Source organism: Lagopus leucura, unplaced genomic scaffold (genome assembly GCF_019238085.1).
Source record: "Lagopus leucura isolate 7727_CA_CO unplaced genomic scaffold, USGS_WTPT01 Super-Scaffold_100008, whole genome shotgun sequence".
Classification (NCBI taxonomy): Eukaryota; Metazoa; Chordata; class Aves; order Galliformes; family Phasianidae; genus Lagopus; species Lagopus leucura.
In genome coordinates, this window is record NW_024962265.1 from 25,873,827 (window position 1) to 25,892,557 (window position 18,731).

General features: G+C 36.2%; 1 protein-coding gene across 2 annotated transcripts in view; it reads left to right on the forward strand.

Moving 5' to 3' along the window:
- Positions 1–18,731, forward strand: part of DOCK4 (dedicator of cytokinesis 4) — a 244,154-nt gene that overhangs the window by 171,297 nt on the left and 54,126 nt on the right. For both annotated transcript variants that reach the window (XM_042872551.1, XM_042872552.1), the window contains exons 25-27: positions 1,419–1,553; positions 5,825–5,923; positions 13,757–13,851. In XM_042872551.1, the coding sequence (XP_042728485.1) occupies positions 1,419–1,553; positions 5,825–5,923; positions 13,757–13,851 (329 nt within the window). The remainder of the gene's footprint in view (positions 1–1,418; positions 1,554–5,824; positions 5,924–13,756; positions 13,852–18,731) is intronic.

Below are 18,731 nucleotides of genomic sequence, written 5' to 3' on the forward strand. Positions count from 1 at the left end.
ATAAAGCATTGCTGTAGTTTAGGACTGGGAGAAAAGCTTGTATGTCCGACCTTAACTTCAAGAGAACCTTCATTTGAAGTTACCAAGTTCCTCTAGTCATGAATTCCAGTGATGTGCACAACCTGAATTTGATGTCTGCATAAAACTCTCTCCAGTGTGCAGGATATTCAGATATTCTTTTCAGTAGTCTTTGAGTCACTTAGGGTTTTAACAACTTGCTGACTGCTATAAGATTTTTGTGGATCAATTCAGAACTTCATTCCTTCTGTTAATGATCTAGAAAAATCAGATGTTGATGGAACAACTGAATTTACATGGAGATATTGTTGAAAACTGTTCTTCTTTTCTGTTGGTCATTCTAACAGTAATTTGTACATGACTCCTCACACCTCGGCATAGCGATTCCTCAATACACTGAATACTGCCTGCCTTCATAAGTAGCAAAGTTAACAGTAGTTTGACACTATGTGAAATGACAGAGAGAACACGACCGTGACATTAGTTTCATCTTGAGTTCAAACAAGAATTTTGTTACAGATCATATGCTTAGCGTGTGTAGGAGGAACAAAATAAAGATCTCACTCCTACACTTCAATGCCGGTGGAGTTGAATGATTCTGTTTGTCAGCTGAGATTTAGCTTGGCTGTGAGCATTTGATTATGAAGTGTTTATTTCTGCAATGAAATGTCATCTTAACCAGTGGATAAAATGGCTTAGAGGAAGATGGTGTTGTCTGCTGCCTTGGAGACAGAAAACATTGCTGAAGCAGGGAAAACATATTTCTGTCTGATTTAAAAAGGAAACTTGACTTCATCAAGTGTTTTCTTGTGTCTAATTAAGATATTCATGATCTATTTTGGCGATGAACACTTTGGCTCCTTTGCACTGATGTTGTGTACAAGCTGTAGTCTTACATAAATGGCTGATTTATTTGTGCTGTTCAGTTGACAGAAAGCAGTGTAGCTGGCCCTTATTGCTGAAGCAGGTCTTGAAGGTTGAGTACCATCTATTTGTTCCCGGTGCTAGTTGAAAAGTTTGAAAACCTAGTTCTACTTTTTGGATTTTAAGCCTCATTTGTGGATTTCCTCAGAAAATATATGGGCATTACCTGTTATCAGCTTCAGTGAAGAACCCGCCAATATTATTTTAAACATTAATTGAAAATAGGAATATGCTAATTTGATGAATGTTTTCGTTTTAAAAGTCATCCTCCTAACAGTCCTCTGTATTTCAGTACAATGTAATTGAAAATGGTTAAGATAACGTCAGTAGAATTAAACAATATCTTAACTAGAGAAAAGTTTCTCAAATGAAATATTTGTAACAAAGCTATCATTGGTTTCTAAAGGCATATCAAAGAAAATATTTGTGATCATTTTTCTGTTTTTATAATTTCAGTATCTTATTTATTTTTCAAGGAAAAATCTGTTCTGGAAGAAATTGATGTGATCGTAAGCAGCTTGCTAGATATTCTGTTAAGGACAATACTGGAGATCACCAGCCGACCACAACCATCAGGCTCTGCTATGCGCCTTCAGTTTCAAGATGTGACTGTAAGTTCCTTACAGTGAAATACGGCACAGTTGTTACTGGTTGGACTGGTTGAAGTGCTGCATTTATGCATTTATGGGAATTCTGTGTTTATGTCACTGTGGTAATATTTTGTGTAAAAAGCAGAGAATGAGGAAAACAAAGTAAACTCTTTGTATTTTATTCATTTTTGGTGGAAATGCTAATATTTTAAATTATATTTATTTATGTATTTTGACACTAAAAAGAAGTTACTTTTGAGGTTGTTTGGGAGAATTAACTATTGCACCATGTTTCATTTGTTGACATTTTTAATAGCTTTCTGAATCTCTCACTGAATTTTATTTCCTGAAAGTGGAAAAGTGTCAGCTAATAACAGTTTGCTTCCTAAAATGCATATATTTTTCAGATGATGAATCAGCTCTGTATGTGCCTCCAAAATATGTGGTGCTAGCCTGTACAAATGCAGATTTATTAATTGAAAGTCATTTTGTTGTTTTCTGGGCTGAGCACTTGAGCTTCAATTCTGTCACATGAAGTAGAGCACAGAAGATGGATTTAGAAGATTAACAAATGATATTTTGGTTAATATGATATAACAAGCCATGCAAATTAGAAGGTTGACATTGAGGCATTTACAAGACAGCTAATCATTGAGTGAAACAAACTTAAGTGTTATTTTGTTTTGCTTTCAGTAAGGTTCCCAGTTTGCTTTTGAAGGGCAAATCTGTTCTAATATGGCAGGGGACATGATTCCAGTATGAGTTGAGGGCTTAATATTTTGTGTACGGAACATTATAGGTCTTGTGATTTGCCATCTCATTATACATTTAATTAATTGCCTGATTTTACATTGTAACGTTTTTTGTTAACAAATATACAGTTGATTTTCAAACTAGAATTTCCTCTGAGATCAAACACTTCAAAAAGTGTTTAATACCTGTGAAAGAAATGCATTGTTGCCTTTTCTGTTTTTGTTTATTTCACTTTTCTGACAAAGAACAAACATTACTTGAAGTGTTTATGCAGCTGACCAAGTTCTGTAGAAGGATAACACTGCTTTAATCACTGTGTTTCAGTAGGAGTATACATCTAAGAGTTTTTTTTTTTTTTCTTTTTTTCCTTATAGATTACAAAATTACAAATGCAGTGTGTGTCAGATTCTTTTTTATCTTTTGTTTTACTCTCTCATTGACTTTCCTGGTACATTGTCTTGCTTTAAAACTTGCATACACCTAGCAAAATCATTAAGGCTAAATTAATGCTATGTCATTGATTTATATCTATAGGCCCTATTACTCAAACTGAACAATCCTTATAGTTTAATAAAATAAAATAAAAAATTAACCTCCAGATCAGGCTCCAAGCAACCTGATCTAGCTGTAGGTGTCCCTGTTCATTGCAGAGTTGGACTAGATGACCTTTAAGGGTCCTTTCCAACTCTAAGTATTTTACAGTTCTCTATCAGACCATTACTAGAAATCTCAGCTGAAGGAGCAGTTGAGTATTAAAGTCCTAGTGCTGCAAAGTCCTGAGATAATTGGTTTTTTCTGATACATCCACTTGCTTTTGGCTTAAGTTTTTCTAAAAACTTAGACTGAAACTACTTTGAAGTTTCAATTTTTTCCTTTTGTCCACAAGGAGAGCCATGTCATTGTTACCATAGGCATCTGAAAGAATACTTAATGTGGAAGTGACTCATGGCACAGCATAAGGCGATTATATGCATTTATGTAGAAACATCATGCAGTATGGGTTTATGGCAACACACTGAGCCAGATTCTTGGAACTATTTGTAGAGCAAGTATGATGAAGTGCATGAGTACCGCAGTAGAGTCTGTTCCAGTATGTTACCATTATTTCAAGCTCTACATATTATAAATAGTCCTTGAGAGATGTATTATGTCAGTACACAGGATAAAACTCTATCGAACTTTTTTCATCAGATATAGTTGGAACGTAGTCAACACACCATGGTGTGATTTTCTAGGCCTGTGTGTCACTGCTCCTTTGCAATTTACAAGGAAGCAGCATAAAATCAGTCAGCAGCAAGCTGTCTGTGTGGTTTCATGACTACACTTCTTTTCTTTTTTCTTTTTTTTTTTTTCTTTTTGTCTCAGATAGTTTTGGTACCTTGGTACTGTTTCCATTTGTAGCAAGCTGGACAGTAAAATGGATGTGGTGCCTCAAACTGAGCACAAATGTAACACATCTTGGGACTGAACCTAGGGAGGGGCTCAGTGTTACAGAAGCTGTACTAACGAACATTGAAATAAATGCAGAGGTGAAAGTGAAGCTTACACTTCAGTTCATTTAGGATCCCAGTGATTTAGATGTTTACGTTAAGAAAAATGAGGCTGCATATAAGGAGGTAGCAGAGAGGAAACCAACTAGAGTAAGTCTTTTTTTTTTTTAATTTGAAATCTTGGAAGTTTAGAACCTGAGAACCTAAATTGCAATTTAATTGTTAGCTTCATATATTTAAATACTTATGTTTGTTCAATGAGACATAGAAAATTACTCATAGGTTCTACCTAAGTGAATTGGCTGTGTGATTTGGCTTGACTTAGGACATTGGAATCTGGTCCTCGTGGTTGTTATCATGGTGATTTTGTGTGTGAAGTTTGCTTCTGTGCACTGCTAACATATGGTACAAGTAGTTATTCTGTGGCTAGCCTTGGAATAAACCTTAACAAAATATGTTTGGTTGAATCTAACTTGTATTACCTGGCATGATAAAATCATATTGAGACTAGATACAATATGAAATTGCAACTACAGAAAAATAACAATAAAAGACTGACGTCTTTCTGATCTATGAAATGAATCTGATAGAAAATAAATTTTCAAATACCTTATGGATATATACAAAATAACAGCTGTGACCTTGGTGGCTATGCCCAGACCTCAAAGGTTAACTTTGTAGACTTCCGGTATTGTTTGGAGAAAGTTGTGTTCACTATGATCAGTGGTTTTACAGAATTTATGAGCATTATTTCTGTGCAGAATCTTACTATGAGCGAGGCATAATTATTATTTTACCACAGTGTTGTGTGTTAAAGCAAACCCCTCCCACTCCCCCAGGTATATCAGGTATCATCACAAGTGTATCAGCCCTTCAAGTGTAAAAGCTAGGTCAGCCATTCCTGTGAAGATATATTCCTTTTTTTTTTTTTTTTTTTTTTTTAAATTATTTTAATTCTTTTTTTACATTATGCTTTTAATGAAAGATTGGGAAAATTGTTGCTAAATTTTGCTTTAAAAATAAGTGAAAGGCAGCATGTTAAAGTAATGTAATTATACCTGTCCTTCCTGTTCCCCATTTCTGGTGGATAGGGGCCTGAAATGTGTTTCCTAATTTTGAAAAAGCATACATGATACCAGAATTACTCTCTTAAAGCATTGAGATGTGGTCCAGACCTTTCACTCTTTCCTGTCCTCATCCACTCTGCAGTTGGACTGTATTGATACCATTCACTGTTTCTTCCCGGGCCAAAAGAGAAGAAGCAGATGGCAAAGAGAGAGAGAATCTCTTCCTTCCTGTAGTATCTTGCTCTTTTGATTGTTAACTGGAGAAACTCAGAGCAGTTCTCTACTTTTTTATTCCTGTATCCCATGCTCTTCAGGGGACATCCAAGATGTGCATCTGGAGAGGCAGGGAGAAGTTTGTGGAGCAGCCCACAAGTTCCTTGGCTACATCCTGGAGCATATCTTTCCTAGAGTTTGAGACATGCTGTAGAGGGATCCAGAAGTCAACACAGTGGGAGCGAGTGTGGCTACCCAGTGGTTAAGCTGGCTTTAATGAGAAATTCCATAGCCAGACTAAGAAAACTTTTTATCAAAAACATTTTCAGTTTTTCTCCAGTCCTATTGAGTTTTCTTTTAAACAGGAAAACAATAGGACTCTTCCCAGAATTGCTGCAAAATATTTATGTTTGCTTCAAAACCGAGTTGATTAAGAGGTTGTAATTTTAGCAATCTTAAATCTGTTTAAATACAAAAGAAACAAATGGCAAATCAAACTTCTATTGCTTTAGCTTTTCGGGAACTATTTCAAATAGATTTTGCTAAGCAAGTGAACAGCTTTGAGGGGAAATTAATTCTTTAAATGGGAAGGATGTTCTTAGCTAAATTAATGTATTTTCATTAAATATGAAATAATGTTTTCTAATTGTATAATTAATTTCTGTCACATTTTTAAATTAATTAAAATGCTTATGATATGACAGTTTAAGCACAACTACAGAAGACCTGATAATCTTTAATTCTTCTCTTCATGCCTGTATCTTAACAGGGGGAGTTTGTCTCCTGTTTGCTGTCACTCTTGCGACAAATGACAGATAGACATTATCAGCAGCTTCTTGATAGCTTCAATACAAAGGAGGACCTGAGAGTAAGTAACAGAAATGTTTTTCTACTTGTTCAAGTCGCCATTAGATGTAACAGTTTCTCTAATTAGATTCTCTTTTAAATTTCTCCCTTTCAGATACTTCTGTGCTTTGATGAAACATATTTAAATGCAATCTGTTTTATAGATTAGCGAACTTTTACCCAAATTTCCATATGTACGAAGGTCAACTCTTGTTATGAGTTTAGGATTCTCTTGCTTCTGCGGTGACAGAGTAGGGAATGGAGGACTGTATAATTGTTTTAAAGCAATAAACTTAACCTCAGATCTTGTTTTATAGATAATGGCAGCCTAAAGTTACACAGCTCTGCTTGATTCTTTCTGATATCCAGTTATTTGTTTGTCTTATTTATTTACTTATTCATTTATTTATGTAGGCAAGCAGACAGTTTGAGAAATGCATATTCAAAAAACTCTCTATTTTTCTTAACAGCATAGCAGGTCCATTGGCATATTGTAATGCTTTTCTTGTTTGATTATGGAAGAGAGTAGCTGCAGAACTTTTTCAGGGCAGCTCGTATCAATTTTATTGATGGACTTAATGGGTTCATGGAGATTCAGTATTTTTAATTCCTTTTTGGAAGAGGAGGATGGATTAAAGAGGAAAAAAGAAAGACGAAAAAAGAAAAGGCAAGGTTAAGGTTACTTGCATAAAGATACAACACCAAGGCTTCTACTCTGCTAAACCCTGAGAAACTAATATAGAACCACATTTGGACTATATAATAAATCTTATTCAGGCAATGACCCAAATAGGAAAGTCATGACATCATAGTATAGTTTTTTGATGTTACTTTGGAAGTTATGATTTGTAAACTCAAGTATGGCTGAAACTGGAAGCATAGTCATGGTGCAATTCCAGATTTTCTCAAACTTCTGATAGCTGTTTAGAGCTGTTCTGAAGAGCGAATACGATTCATTAGTGCGTTTTCTGTATAGTAAAATAGTCATATTGAGTTTGAAAGATAGAAAAAAATACTACTGAGAAAGTTGTTTCTATCATGAGGAAAAATTACTACCATAGAATTGTAGAATGGCTTAGGTTAGAAGCATCCTTAAAGATCATTGAGCTCTTTTCCCTCTGCCATTGGCAGGGTCACCTGGTATTGAATAGATCAGGCTGCCCAGAGCCCCATCCAGCCTGGCCTTGGCCCTCCAGGGATGGGCCATCCACAACTTCTCTGGGCAACGTTTCAGTGCCTCACCACTTATGAGTAAAGAATTTTTTCCTAACTTCTAACCTTAATTTCCCTTTCTCTTAGTTTAAAGCTATTCCCTCTTCTCCTATTAAAAAAACAAGAACAACAAAAGATCTTCTACCTAAAAGTTAAACCGGGGGGACATTTTTGTACTATTACTACTGTAATAGTAAAACAACCATCTGTTTTCACACAGCAGAGGTAATTACCTAATCGTTAGCTAATTATTCATATATGTTGTGGAACCTGACTTTTTTTTATTGAAAATATTTTCCCTGCTGTTTGAATTCTGAGCTGATACATATTCTTAGGTTTAGATTTTTATGTTTGCTGAATGTTTCAAACTTGATTCCTACGTTTGGTATATCTGTGAAATACAGAGTTGAGTTTATTGAGACTTCCGTGATTCTAGAACATGAAAACCTCTAGAATTATTGCTTGAATAGTGTTTGATTGGTGGCACATTTATATTCATTGCACATACATATGCTATTATTATACAAAGACATTTGGGAAGTAGCTATAGCTAGTGCCATCAGCTGTCAAAATAGAGGTTGTAAGAGTTCGAGTCCAGAGTTTATTATTTCCATTCTGATCTCATCAAATCAGCATCAATTCCAGCAGTGATTAAGTGGAAATATGTTTGATCGTAATTAATTCTAGCACTCCTCTTCTGAATCTTAAGTAATATAAGAAGTAGATTTTTTGTTAACTTGGAAATATCAAATATCACTGAAATGTGAATAACAGGAAGAGGGAAAGATGACAGCTAATGTGTTTGTCTGACACTGCTGTTAATCATGAAGTGACTGTATTTCTTAGGCTGTCTTAAACATCCTTGCCACTTGCCTCTGTATTTTGCTTTGTTTGCCAGGAGTGGAAATTCTTTTGTATTTTGTACTGCTTTAAGGCATGCTCTTTAGGAACTGACATCAAGATGAGTAAAATAAGATTTAGAGTGTAAATACTTGTGATAAGACATTTTTATTGGAGATGGTTTTAGTGACTGAAATAGTAACCATAGTTATTATTCTTGTAGCTAGCACGTATTTTGGGATTTAAGCGTCAGTGGTAACTAACATCAACTTGTTGCAGTTTTGAATCCTCTTTTTGCACCAGTTTTGATCAGCTATATCAAATTGGATTAGATCTTCTCTAAGCTGCATTGCAAATTACAGATATAATGCAGAGTTTGCAGTGAAATGTCTGAGTGTAACTCAGTGCTTTGAATTGCTATCTGCTGTGCTTTTTTTGCTTTGATTACTTCTGTTTGTAGGCATCCCTATGTTCTGAATGATTGGGCACTGATTTCACAACATATTTCTTCTTTCTTTGACTAATTCTCAAAGTAATTATATCTAGTGCTTGCATTAGTGCATTTTGCACAGCATTTGTGCTACTATTCAAAAATTATCTCCATCAAACCACTTCTCCAAACAAAAATTCAGTCGTGTAGGTACTTGTGAAAAAGAAAATGATTGTCATTTATCCTATTAAATGTATCTTCAGTTCTTCTTGAGAACAGTTTATAGCAAATTATTACAGACCATTTCTAGCTTGTTCAACACAGTATAGCAAAATGGAGTTTGAAAGAATTACAGCAATTTAAAAACTACGCATATCTACATATTTTTGTATGACAGACATCTGAGTGATGCTTTAAATAAGTGGTAGTTTACTGAAAGTTTTTTTCTATTTTTGAAATATATTTACTTTAAGTAATTGACACAATGACTATTTTTATTTTAGTCACATCTTCAGGAGAGTCATTTATTTTCCACAGAAAGTAGAAGATGGAAAAAGCGTTTTATATTTAAAAATATGCAAATGATGTAAGAAAGAGATGTCAGGAGATTAATGACTGAGTGGCAGCGCCAGAGACTGTATTTCATCCTCTGTTTGAAACACCTAATTTAATAAAGCAGTAATTTTAAATGATTTCTTTTGTTTATACTTCAGTATTATTTTAAAAATATGCTCATTTTGCTTACCACAAAATATCATCATCTTCTCGTAAATATATTTTATAGCAATTTACATAACAGAGCTCCCTTGTAGGCGGATACATTTGTTGCCACAAAAAAGCTCAGATCTAGTTTATGACAAAAGTTAACAGAGGAAATTATAAATAGGAGGTGAGAAGTAGGAAAGTGAATGAGAAAACAGTATATGTTAGCATAATGCAGCTTTGACCGCAGCAAAATGGCTTTGGTTAATATGAGTGGTTTTTTGATTATCGGGTTAAAACCTGTCAGGCCTAATCTTTATCCGCTACTGGATAGCGGATGGATACATAGATAACGTATCAGAATAGATATAACAGATATATAGGAGAGAACTGATGGAGGAAAAGATCATATTTTCTTGGGGCTCTGTGTGAACTTTACCTGCTCTTTATTCCCTTTCTTCCAGCAAAAGGAACCCAAGCAGGGTACGACAGGTGCCAAAGCCTAACACCGGGTGCAATTTATTACGCTGTTCTCTAGTGGCTGCTGGGACAAGGCTGTGGGGTTGGCTAACATGGGGAATGTCTCTGGTGAAGAAGCTCAGAACTAGCCACCATTCTTCTGCTGCTATGCAAATGTATCCACTCATGCATGCATGTACACACTGTGGGACTTCTAAAAGGATTTGGTGCTGGAGCAGATAGCTCTAAATCAAATATTTGGGTGGCTTATGATGCAGGCAGATGCAGTGAAGGAGAGATCTGGGGAACAAATCTGGATGGAAATGTTTGCCTGGCAGAGACAGCTGTCAAACCGTCTTCCTTGTAGGCTCCTTGGCACTCTGCAAAAATCTCTAGGATGCTGTACAAAGACCTGATAAGAAGTAACTTGATAACTGCAGTGCAAACCAAGACACTGAGGATCAAGCAATTAGGTGGACTGTTGTCCCAAACTGAAATGCTAATACAGATTTATCCTGAGAAATACGGTGTAGAGTCTGACCTACTTTAAAGAAGATTTTATGTGTATTATATTGATAAACGTAAAAGAAATTCAAAAATTTTTGTTTATTAACTGAATAAGTAGTTTCTGGTCTCTCAGAAGGCAGTGCTTCTCACTGAATCACAGTGAGAATGAATCACAGATTCATAATTTCATTACACAGGAAACTGAAATGGCTTTAAACTGAAAGATGGGATATTTAAATTAGATGATAGAAAGAACTTCTTTACTCAGATGGTGATGAGGGACTGGAATAGTTGCCTGGAAAAACTGTGAATGTCCCATCACTGGAAGTGTTCAAGGCCAGATTGGATGGCGCCCTGGGCAGCTTGATCCTAGTGAGTGGCAACCCTGCCTATGGTAAAGGGGCTGGAAATAGTTGATCCTTAAGGTCCGTGCCAATCTAAGCCTATGTAAACAACATTCTATGACTCGTGAAGTGTTAAGCTAGTCAACTGACATTTTTTTGTTTGGTTATTTTAGTGCTTATAATGGATTCCTAGAGAAATGTATTACCAAATATGCACAAACTTAATCACGAGAGTTTTAATTATTAATTATTAGTTATTAATATTAATTATGTTAGTAGAAATTTAATAGTTGTATCTTGCAACTCTTGCTAAAGCTATTCTTTTCTAAAATAGATTAGGAATTTTCATGCAGTTATACTTTAGCCTTGAATTGCGCTACATTATGTTTGTATGTTTTTGCACACTTACTGTAACATAGACAAATCTTCAATCTTGGGCTTTTCAAATATATATTTTATATCTAATAAATCACATATCACTGAATTGATGACACGGGTTCTATTAATATGAGAAAAAAATGGCCTAATATTCCTAATACAAAATATAACAGCAGTGCCTACATTTACTTTGTTTTTGAGCTTCCCTAGAATAAAAAGCTTATTCTGTTCTTAACCTAGCTGCCTAAAGAAATGAAGCATATGTGATATTCCTTTCCATCTGTCGTTTTTTCTGTAACAACTTTTAAACAAGCCTATGAATTTCATCAGGCTTTTTCACTGGCCTGTTGGTTCTCAAAGGCACAAAGTTTACACCTCTGCACATGTGGGGTTTTAAGTGATCCTTAAACCATTTGGTGGTGTTCCCCAGGGAACAGTACTGGGGTCTACCCTTTTTAATATCTTTATTGGTGACCTGAACGAGGGGCTTGAGTGCACCCACAGTATGTTTGCAGATGACAAGAAACTGAGAGGAAGCGTTGATCTGCCTGAGAGTAGGAAAGCTTTTCATAGGGATCTGGAAGGCTGGATAGCTGGACTGAGGCCAGGGAAATGAAGTGCCAGATCCTACACTTTAGCCACAGTAACCTCACATGATGCTACAGGTTTGGGGCAGACTGACTGGAAGACTGCGTTGAGGAAATGGACCTAGGGGTTGCATTGACATGTTGTTGAACATGACCCACTGTGCCCAGGTAGACAAGAAGGCCAATGGCATCCTGGCTTGTATAAGAAATAGTGCAATCAGCAGGAGCAGGGAGGTGATTGTTCCCTTGTACTCAGCTGTGGTGAGGCTGCATCTTGCGTACAGTGTTTGGTTTTCAGTCCCTCACTACAGGAAAGACATCGAGACTGGAGCATGTCCAGAGAAGGGCAACAAAGCTGGTGAGGTATCTGGAGCACAAGTTTCATGAAGAGCAGCTGAGGGAACTGGGATTGTTCAGTCTGGAGAAGAGGAGGCTCAGGGGAGAACTTATCATTCTCTACAACTGCCTTGAAAGGAGGTCGTGGTGAGGTGTGGGTCGGCCTCTTTTCCACGTAACTAGGGATAGGGGATAGGGATAGGGATAGGGATAGAAGGAACGGCCTCAAATTGTGCCAGGAGAGGTTCAGGTTGGATATTAGAAAAATTTCTTCTCTGAAAGAGTGGTGGGGCACTGGAGCAGGCTGTCCAGGGATGTGGTTGAGTCACCATCCCTGGAGGTGTTCAAGAAAAGTTTAGATGTTCTAAGGGACATGATTTAGTGAGGAAATATTGGTGATAGGTGAATGGTTGGACTAAATGATCTTAGAGGTCTTTTCCAACCTTGGTGATTCTATGATTCTTTGGTTTCCCAACAGCAACCATTTGGTCTCTTCAGGTCGGCAGCCATTCAGTAGCTCTGTAACAGCAGCAACGTGTATTGTGTCTGGACAGTAGACAGTGTGGAAGAATGGGGGAATTACTGTGAGGTGACAAACAGCAGCATTTGGGGCATTGCCATATTGTTGTGATAACGGCACAGAACTGCAGAAGTTACTGCAAAGGGAATGGAGGTAAACCCTAAAGGAAAAAAGGAGATGATAAAGTATTGAAATTTAATAAGGTGGAAAACTATATTTAGGCAGTCTGGGATAAATCTGTTGGTTATGAAACTACTTGTTTATTTGTAAAGCTGGTCACCTGCATTCAAACACTGTATTATCTGCATTGAATCACATTTATACTCTCTAATACAGAGAAATTTTTGGCAACTTACTCAGAAAACAGGTTGTCTCTTTTATGTAATCTTCTCTGGTGGGTGGGTGCTGGGATCTCAGCTGCCTTTCCCAGCGCCTGCATTCATCCCCCTTTACAGTGATTTTCTAATGAAAGACATCTGTTATGCAATACCCATCTACACTTTGGTAAATGTACTTGAGAATATATTCTGGTGTTCAGAATTATTTGATATCCTCTGGTTGTGTCTTCATCTCATCCCTGTTTGAAGGTCTGTCTCTGCAAGTGATGTTAGCGGAATCAATATGAAACATTTCAAGGTCAGATGCAACACTGGTTCTGTTAGGTGAATTGTATTACTTGCCTCATTCTTCTCATGATATCAGAAGCTCCATTTGACTTACTAAAAATTTGTAGACAATATTATACACAATCAAGATTAACTATTAGAAATATTACTCAATTTATGGTTTTACTTATCAAAGAAAAATCTAAAAAACTCGTTCTGGGAAGAATAGTTTAATTTAGTTGTGTACTAGTGACTTAAATGACAGGAGATGATAACACTAAGCTCGTAAACAGTGCTTTCTAAATTCAGAGTAGCTCACATACATTCAATATTTTTATAGATTGAACAGAAGAGGCAGAGAGGTTAAGTGATCTGTATACAGACAGGCAGCTGCAATAACAGTTCAGGGGTGTGAACACAACTGTTGACTTTACCAGTATTTGCAAACCCAGTGTTACAGTTGTCCTTACATTCTCTTTCTTTCCCACCAAATAATGCCTCTTTTAAAATAAGTCTTGAATGTGATGAAAACCTGACATGATTAAGGAGGTATTAAGAATTCTGTGGTGTTTGTAAAGTGCTCTTTTGATTTGCAAAGCGTTCTCGGGATCACATTTGTGGAAGTGTATGGGTGGAAACCAAATGCATCTTTCTTGCGTGTATTGCTGTCATTCAAGTAGCAGATTAAATTATTTTCCTCTTCTTAAGAAAAAAAAAAAATAATGTAATGCTATTTGAAGCTTTCTTGGGGAATAAAAAATTAAAAAAAAAATATTCTGGGGTATGTTGAAAATAAACGTTCAGGGTTTCAGGGTTATATTTCTATTCTGCTATTACTATAATGATTTTATTTTGTCTCTGACTAAAATATTTCTAAATCTCACTGCTCTTTATAAAGCATCAAAGCCATAAGACTACTTCTTTTCTTTCCAAAGGATTTCCTGCTACAGATTTTCACTGTATTTCGGATACTGATACGACCAGAGATGTTTCCCAAAGACTGGACAGTGATGCGATTGGTTGCGAACAAGTAAGACATTGCATAAAAGTGTGTGAAGATCACGATGTAAATAAATACAGTTACAGTATGTATATAATAAAGTAAGCAAAATATGGCTTATAATGCTGGCTGCAATTTTTCATTTCAGAGTTTAAGATTTGATTTAAGTTTTTAAATTGCTGCACTTATTTTACATAACAGATTTATGATAGTCATATGCTCTGTATTTCAGATAGCACACATAAATGGAAACTGAAAAATACTTTTACAGATTGAAGATGCTAAGCATCAGCAGCTTTGTTTTCCACATAGCAAATGACAAATCTCAACAGAAGTTCATCTCAACTCTGACTGTTAAAATGCTGAGTTAGTAGATATCTCTTTGCTCTCCAGAATAAATTGTCTGCTATAACATCATTAACAGTGTTTCTGCATATTTAGAGAAAAATCACAGATTGAAAATCACAAATCAACACAGGAAACAGTAGCATGGGGCTCTAGGAATTCCCTACTGATAGTCTGAAATACTGGGATGGCCCTTGAGCCGTTCTTCCTTTGCTCTAGCCTTATTTTTACAGAAGCAAGTTCCCAGCATTTCTGAGAAGTCATTATAGTAAGTCTAAAACAATTGAATTTTATTTCATCAGTGTCACCAGCTATCCTTCTGTGTAAGCTTAAGTTTTGATCAGATAAGCTGGCTGACCAGTCAATAGAATTATCTAACCATTGGAGTCAGCAGAAGAGGGGGGTTGTATTGAGCAGACAGAGGAATCCAGACTTTGGGATTTACATGAACAATGCCTGTTGAATTGGTTTTTAGTCTGCATTGCACTTACCAGCACCTAAAGGAATTTGAATTCATAGTGCTATGCAGACAACTAAGAACAATCTAATGGTTGCAGTTAAATCTGAGAAAATTATGATCCTGATGAATGTTGTGTGCATGCGTGGTATTTGTTTGAACTTTATCGTGACTTGATAAAATAACATTTTTGCTCATTTTTATTAAATAATTCAGTAATACTAATCTTGCCTAATTTGAATTTTAGTAAAAAAATGTTAATAATCAGAGAATACATATGATGCATCTGGTAATCATGCTTAAGATATAAACTGAGATATACAGGAAGGAGGGAAAAACATAGGTATTCTTAGACTAAGCATATCGTCTAAGAAGTTGTTACATATTCCAGAAACAGCTGGCTTGGCAGATGGCTTTGCAAGAGCTGACATGTACAAAACTAAGATTTAGGAATGACCTTGATGCGTGTTTCTTGGACTGGTGGTGTTCAGATATGCTAAAGATGTTGCTGTCAAGTTCTGCAAAAGAATGTGCTTGCATTTGTATTCTGGTTAGCATCAAACATTTTCTATTAATCCCTGTCAGTTGGTTTTGACCATCTCTGGTCAAACTGTGGCTCAAACTATGCACTTCTGTCAGGCATGGAAGACAGACAGCATTTGGCAAACTGACCCTATTAATGTGCAATTGCATAAACCTTACTTGCAGCAAACGTTATGTAAGCACGTATTTACAAATATAGCGTTTAATAATTTTATTTCCTAGGTATATTCTCCTTTGTGGGAGAAATTATGCTTTGTGTTGTGAAAGAGAGTGTTGGTTGGGTGTTTGGAGTATTAAAAAATCTGTGTGCAAACCAAAGAATCATCATTAGCATTCTTTTATATCATTGGCTTAATTTCTCTTTCTTTTTGAGAGCGCAGAAGAGAAAATCCACCTCAATCCTTAGCTGCGGACAGAATTTTTCAGGACTAGTTTTTCTGAATGGGAATGCCTTCCTTTCACTTGTTTCCCTACTGCCATTTTTGAAGCTGTCTTCCTTTATCTTCCCTGAGGAATTCAAAAGCAAAGAGACATGAAAGTGATAGCTTTGCTGAGATTTTCCCAACCCAAAGTCTTTCAGTAGGAAGGGAAGATACCATAGGCAGGATGAGAGGTTATGGCACTGCCTGCACCAAGGGCAGAAGCACTTGAGCAGTTGAGAACTTGAGTAGTTCTCCTCTAACATTGCTTGCAGAGCCAGAACACTTCCAGTGATCTGAGTTGCTTTGTGATTGAATGCAAAACGTCTTGAACTTCATGTCTATGAGGAAAAAATGTAGCCCATCCTTTTAAGAGCATAATCAAGTAATTCATTTAAACATTTGGCTGTTTTCTCACTCCTTCTTGCCAGGAATAAAATTGCTGTCATGCTTCCTGTGTCACACAGCTGCATTCTCACCTGCCTGGGCTCCAGCCTGAGAAACAGGCACCGATCTGAAGGCAGCGCGTATCTTGGGAGCTTCCCCCATCACTGCAGTTGTATCACCAGCAGCACTGCCTTTTCTCCCCACTCCCCAGAGTCATATGAATATTCAATCTGTCTGGTATTTACAGGAAGAGAGATTTAGCCTGTCTGAGCCTAGGAAAAATGATGAGTCTCAGAAAGGATATAATCGGGTAATAAGCTTTTCCTGAAGAGGGAAAAAGTTTTCATTTGGTCTCTTATTTATAAATGCAGAACTTCATTTACCTGAAAGATTTTTAGATTTAAAAGCCATCAGAGTATTTCAATATATAATAATTATATTAAAAAAGAATTGCTGTTCTCTTGCTTCTAGAATTTTTTGTTTCTTGTTGCACTATTGTCATTAATTATGTAGCATCTGATACTTGGATGCTGTCTGAGATAAAACAGAAGGGAAAGTACTGTGAGCTAAGAAGATAAATGTGGATCTATCCAGAAATTAGGATACTTTATGATGATGCAGCACTCATGGTCTGTAATTCTGAATGTCTGAATACCCATGATGAAAAAACATTAATGACTAGCATTGAGAATCACCATGTGACTTCTAAAGTTTGAGAAACAAAGTAACATAAAAAGACAGACAGAATCACAGAATCGCAGAATGACAGAATTGTAGGGGTTGGAAGGGACCTCCAGAGGTCATCGAGTCCAACCCCCCTGCCAAAGCAGGTTCCCTACATCAGGGAACCCTACACCTACTAAATCAGACAAATGGTTCTTTATTTGAGTTGTGCTCTGTGGGGGTAGGAGAAATACATGCAACAAATCATTAATGTTTATTGACTTCTATTAGTTGAGCAATGAGACATAAATTAACTCTGTTTAAAACACATGATCATGCACCATTTCTGTTGAGTTAATCAGGATACATTCCGCAAAGCAAAATGATTATTTATGGCTATCTAATATTTGGAAAAGAGATCTCTGTGGTGAGCGACTAATTGTTTTTAATACATTCTAAAGAAAATACCATCTTCATTTCTTCTTCATTTGTTTCATTATGGAATAGAGCTGCTTTCTACGTAATCTAAGCAGTAAGTTAGGCTGGACTAAAATTGAAGCTTTTGCATAACACCTTCATAATGTCTGTCTCCACTGGACATAACAGGGTAATGGTTATTCCCTTAGTTTTTCCTTAGTATAGGAGAAGAATCACTTGTCAAATGCTTTAGTTGCCTGGCATCTTTTGAGAGCACTGAACAGACTCAGCTAAACTCCAGATATGCCATGTTTTGTTAACAATTGAGAAGGCTAGCAGAAAGGAAAGTGAGGTTCCTATGACATGCTGAGTAAGTCTGATATTTGTAACATACTGCACCTACATATTATGTAATAAGGAATGAATTTTTCAGTTCCCTTGCTATTGAAGAAGTTTTTGTTTAAAGATTTCTGTGAGATTAACTAACTAATATATATTCTTAGAGCATTTTCCTGAATGGCAGAGAAGCTAGATCTCCCAATTCTCACTTCAAATTCTGTGAGCATACAAAATGAATGCATGAATATGATTATAGAAAATCACTGATCTGTAGAATAAGATTTACTCTAATGTATTGTTTATAATAAAATTACAAACGCATCTGCTGACAGTTGGGCATATTGACTTTAAATAGAAAGTCCTTTTGGTTGTCCAATTCAATGACAACTGGAAGACATGACCATTATTATTTAAAAATATTCAAACAGTGCACAATAAAGGAATCATGACAACAAATTAGCATTAGTTTCATCATTATGGCTGCTTTGAAGAATCCTGTTAGCTCCCATGGTGTGGGAGTTTGAGACTCCTACACTGAACAAAAATTCTTGCTTGAATGTAATACACAGTGTTGCCAACAGCATTCCTGGTTGTATGTAATACAAACAATTGCTTTCAACTGAAGCCGTAAAAATTCATCTGAACCGTTCAGTCTGTCACAAAGTGTGTGTGCACACAGATATATAGATACAGTGGAAGGTGTATACATGGAAGTGAATCTCTGTTCATGTTGTTAATTTATGAAATATGAAAGACAATTTCTTCTTTTTGAACATCTCTGTGCTTTGAATGATTTTTGAAAGGGAAGGATAAAATGGGAAGTCTGTGTTCTATATTTGCCCCATACCAGAATGGAAAAAGAAAACTTTTGTTTTCTACAATTGGCTGCCCAAGCAAATTCAAGTTACCAGAGCACAGTCCAAGTGCCAAACCAGTTCTTGAGCTTATAAGGACTGCTGTGGACTCCTGAAAAATCTTGCTATAGAAATAATTGGGTGGAAAAGTCACTCTGACAGAAGTGTCCTGACCAGACCTTGGGTTAGCATTCTATGTATGAGCCCTGAATAATGTAATAGCTACAAGCAGGTGTTTTCTCATGTAAAACAATGAACAATTTTGTGGCAGGAAGAAAGGAAAGTTTGTCTCAAGCTCAATGTTTTCTCGATAGATATTCAATTAGATTTTAAATAAATGTGTGCTATTTTGAAATTGTTGGCTGGAGAGCAACTTGGAGTGTGAATGTCGTACTGGATCACTCAGCTGTTCATCTGTTCTCAGGTTGCTGTCCCTAATTTGTGCATTTTTCAATTCTTTTCTTTATAGAATCTTTTTTTTTTTTT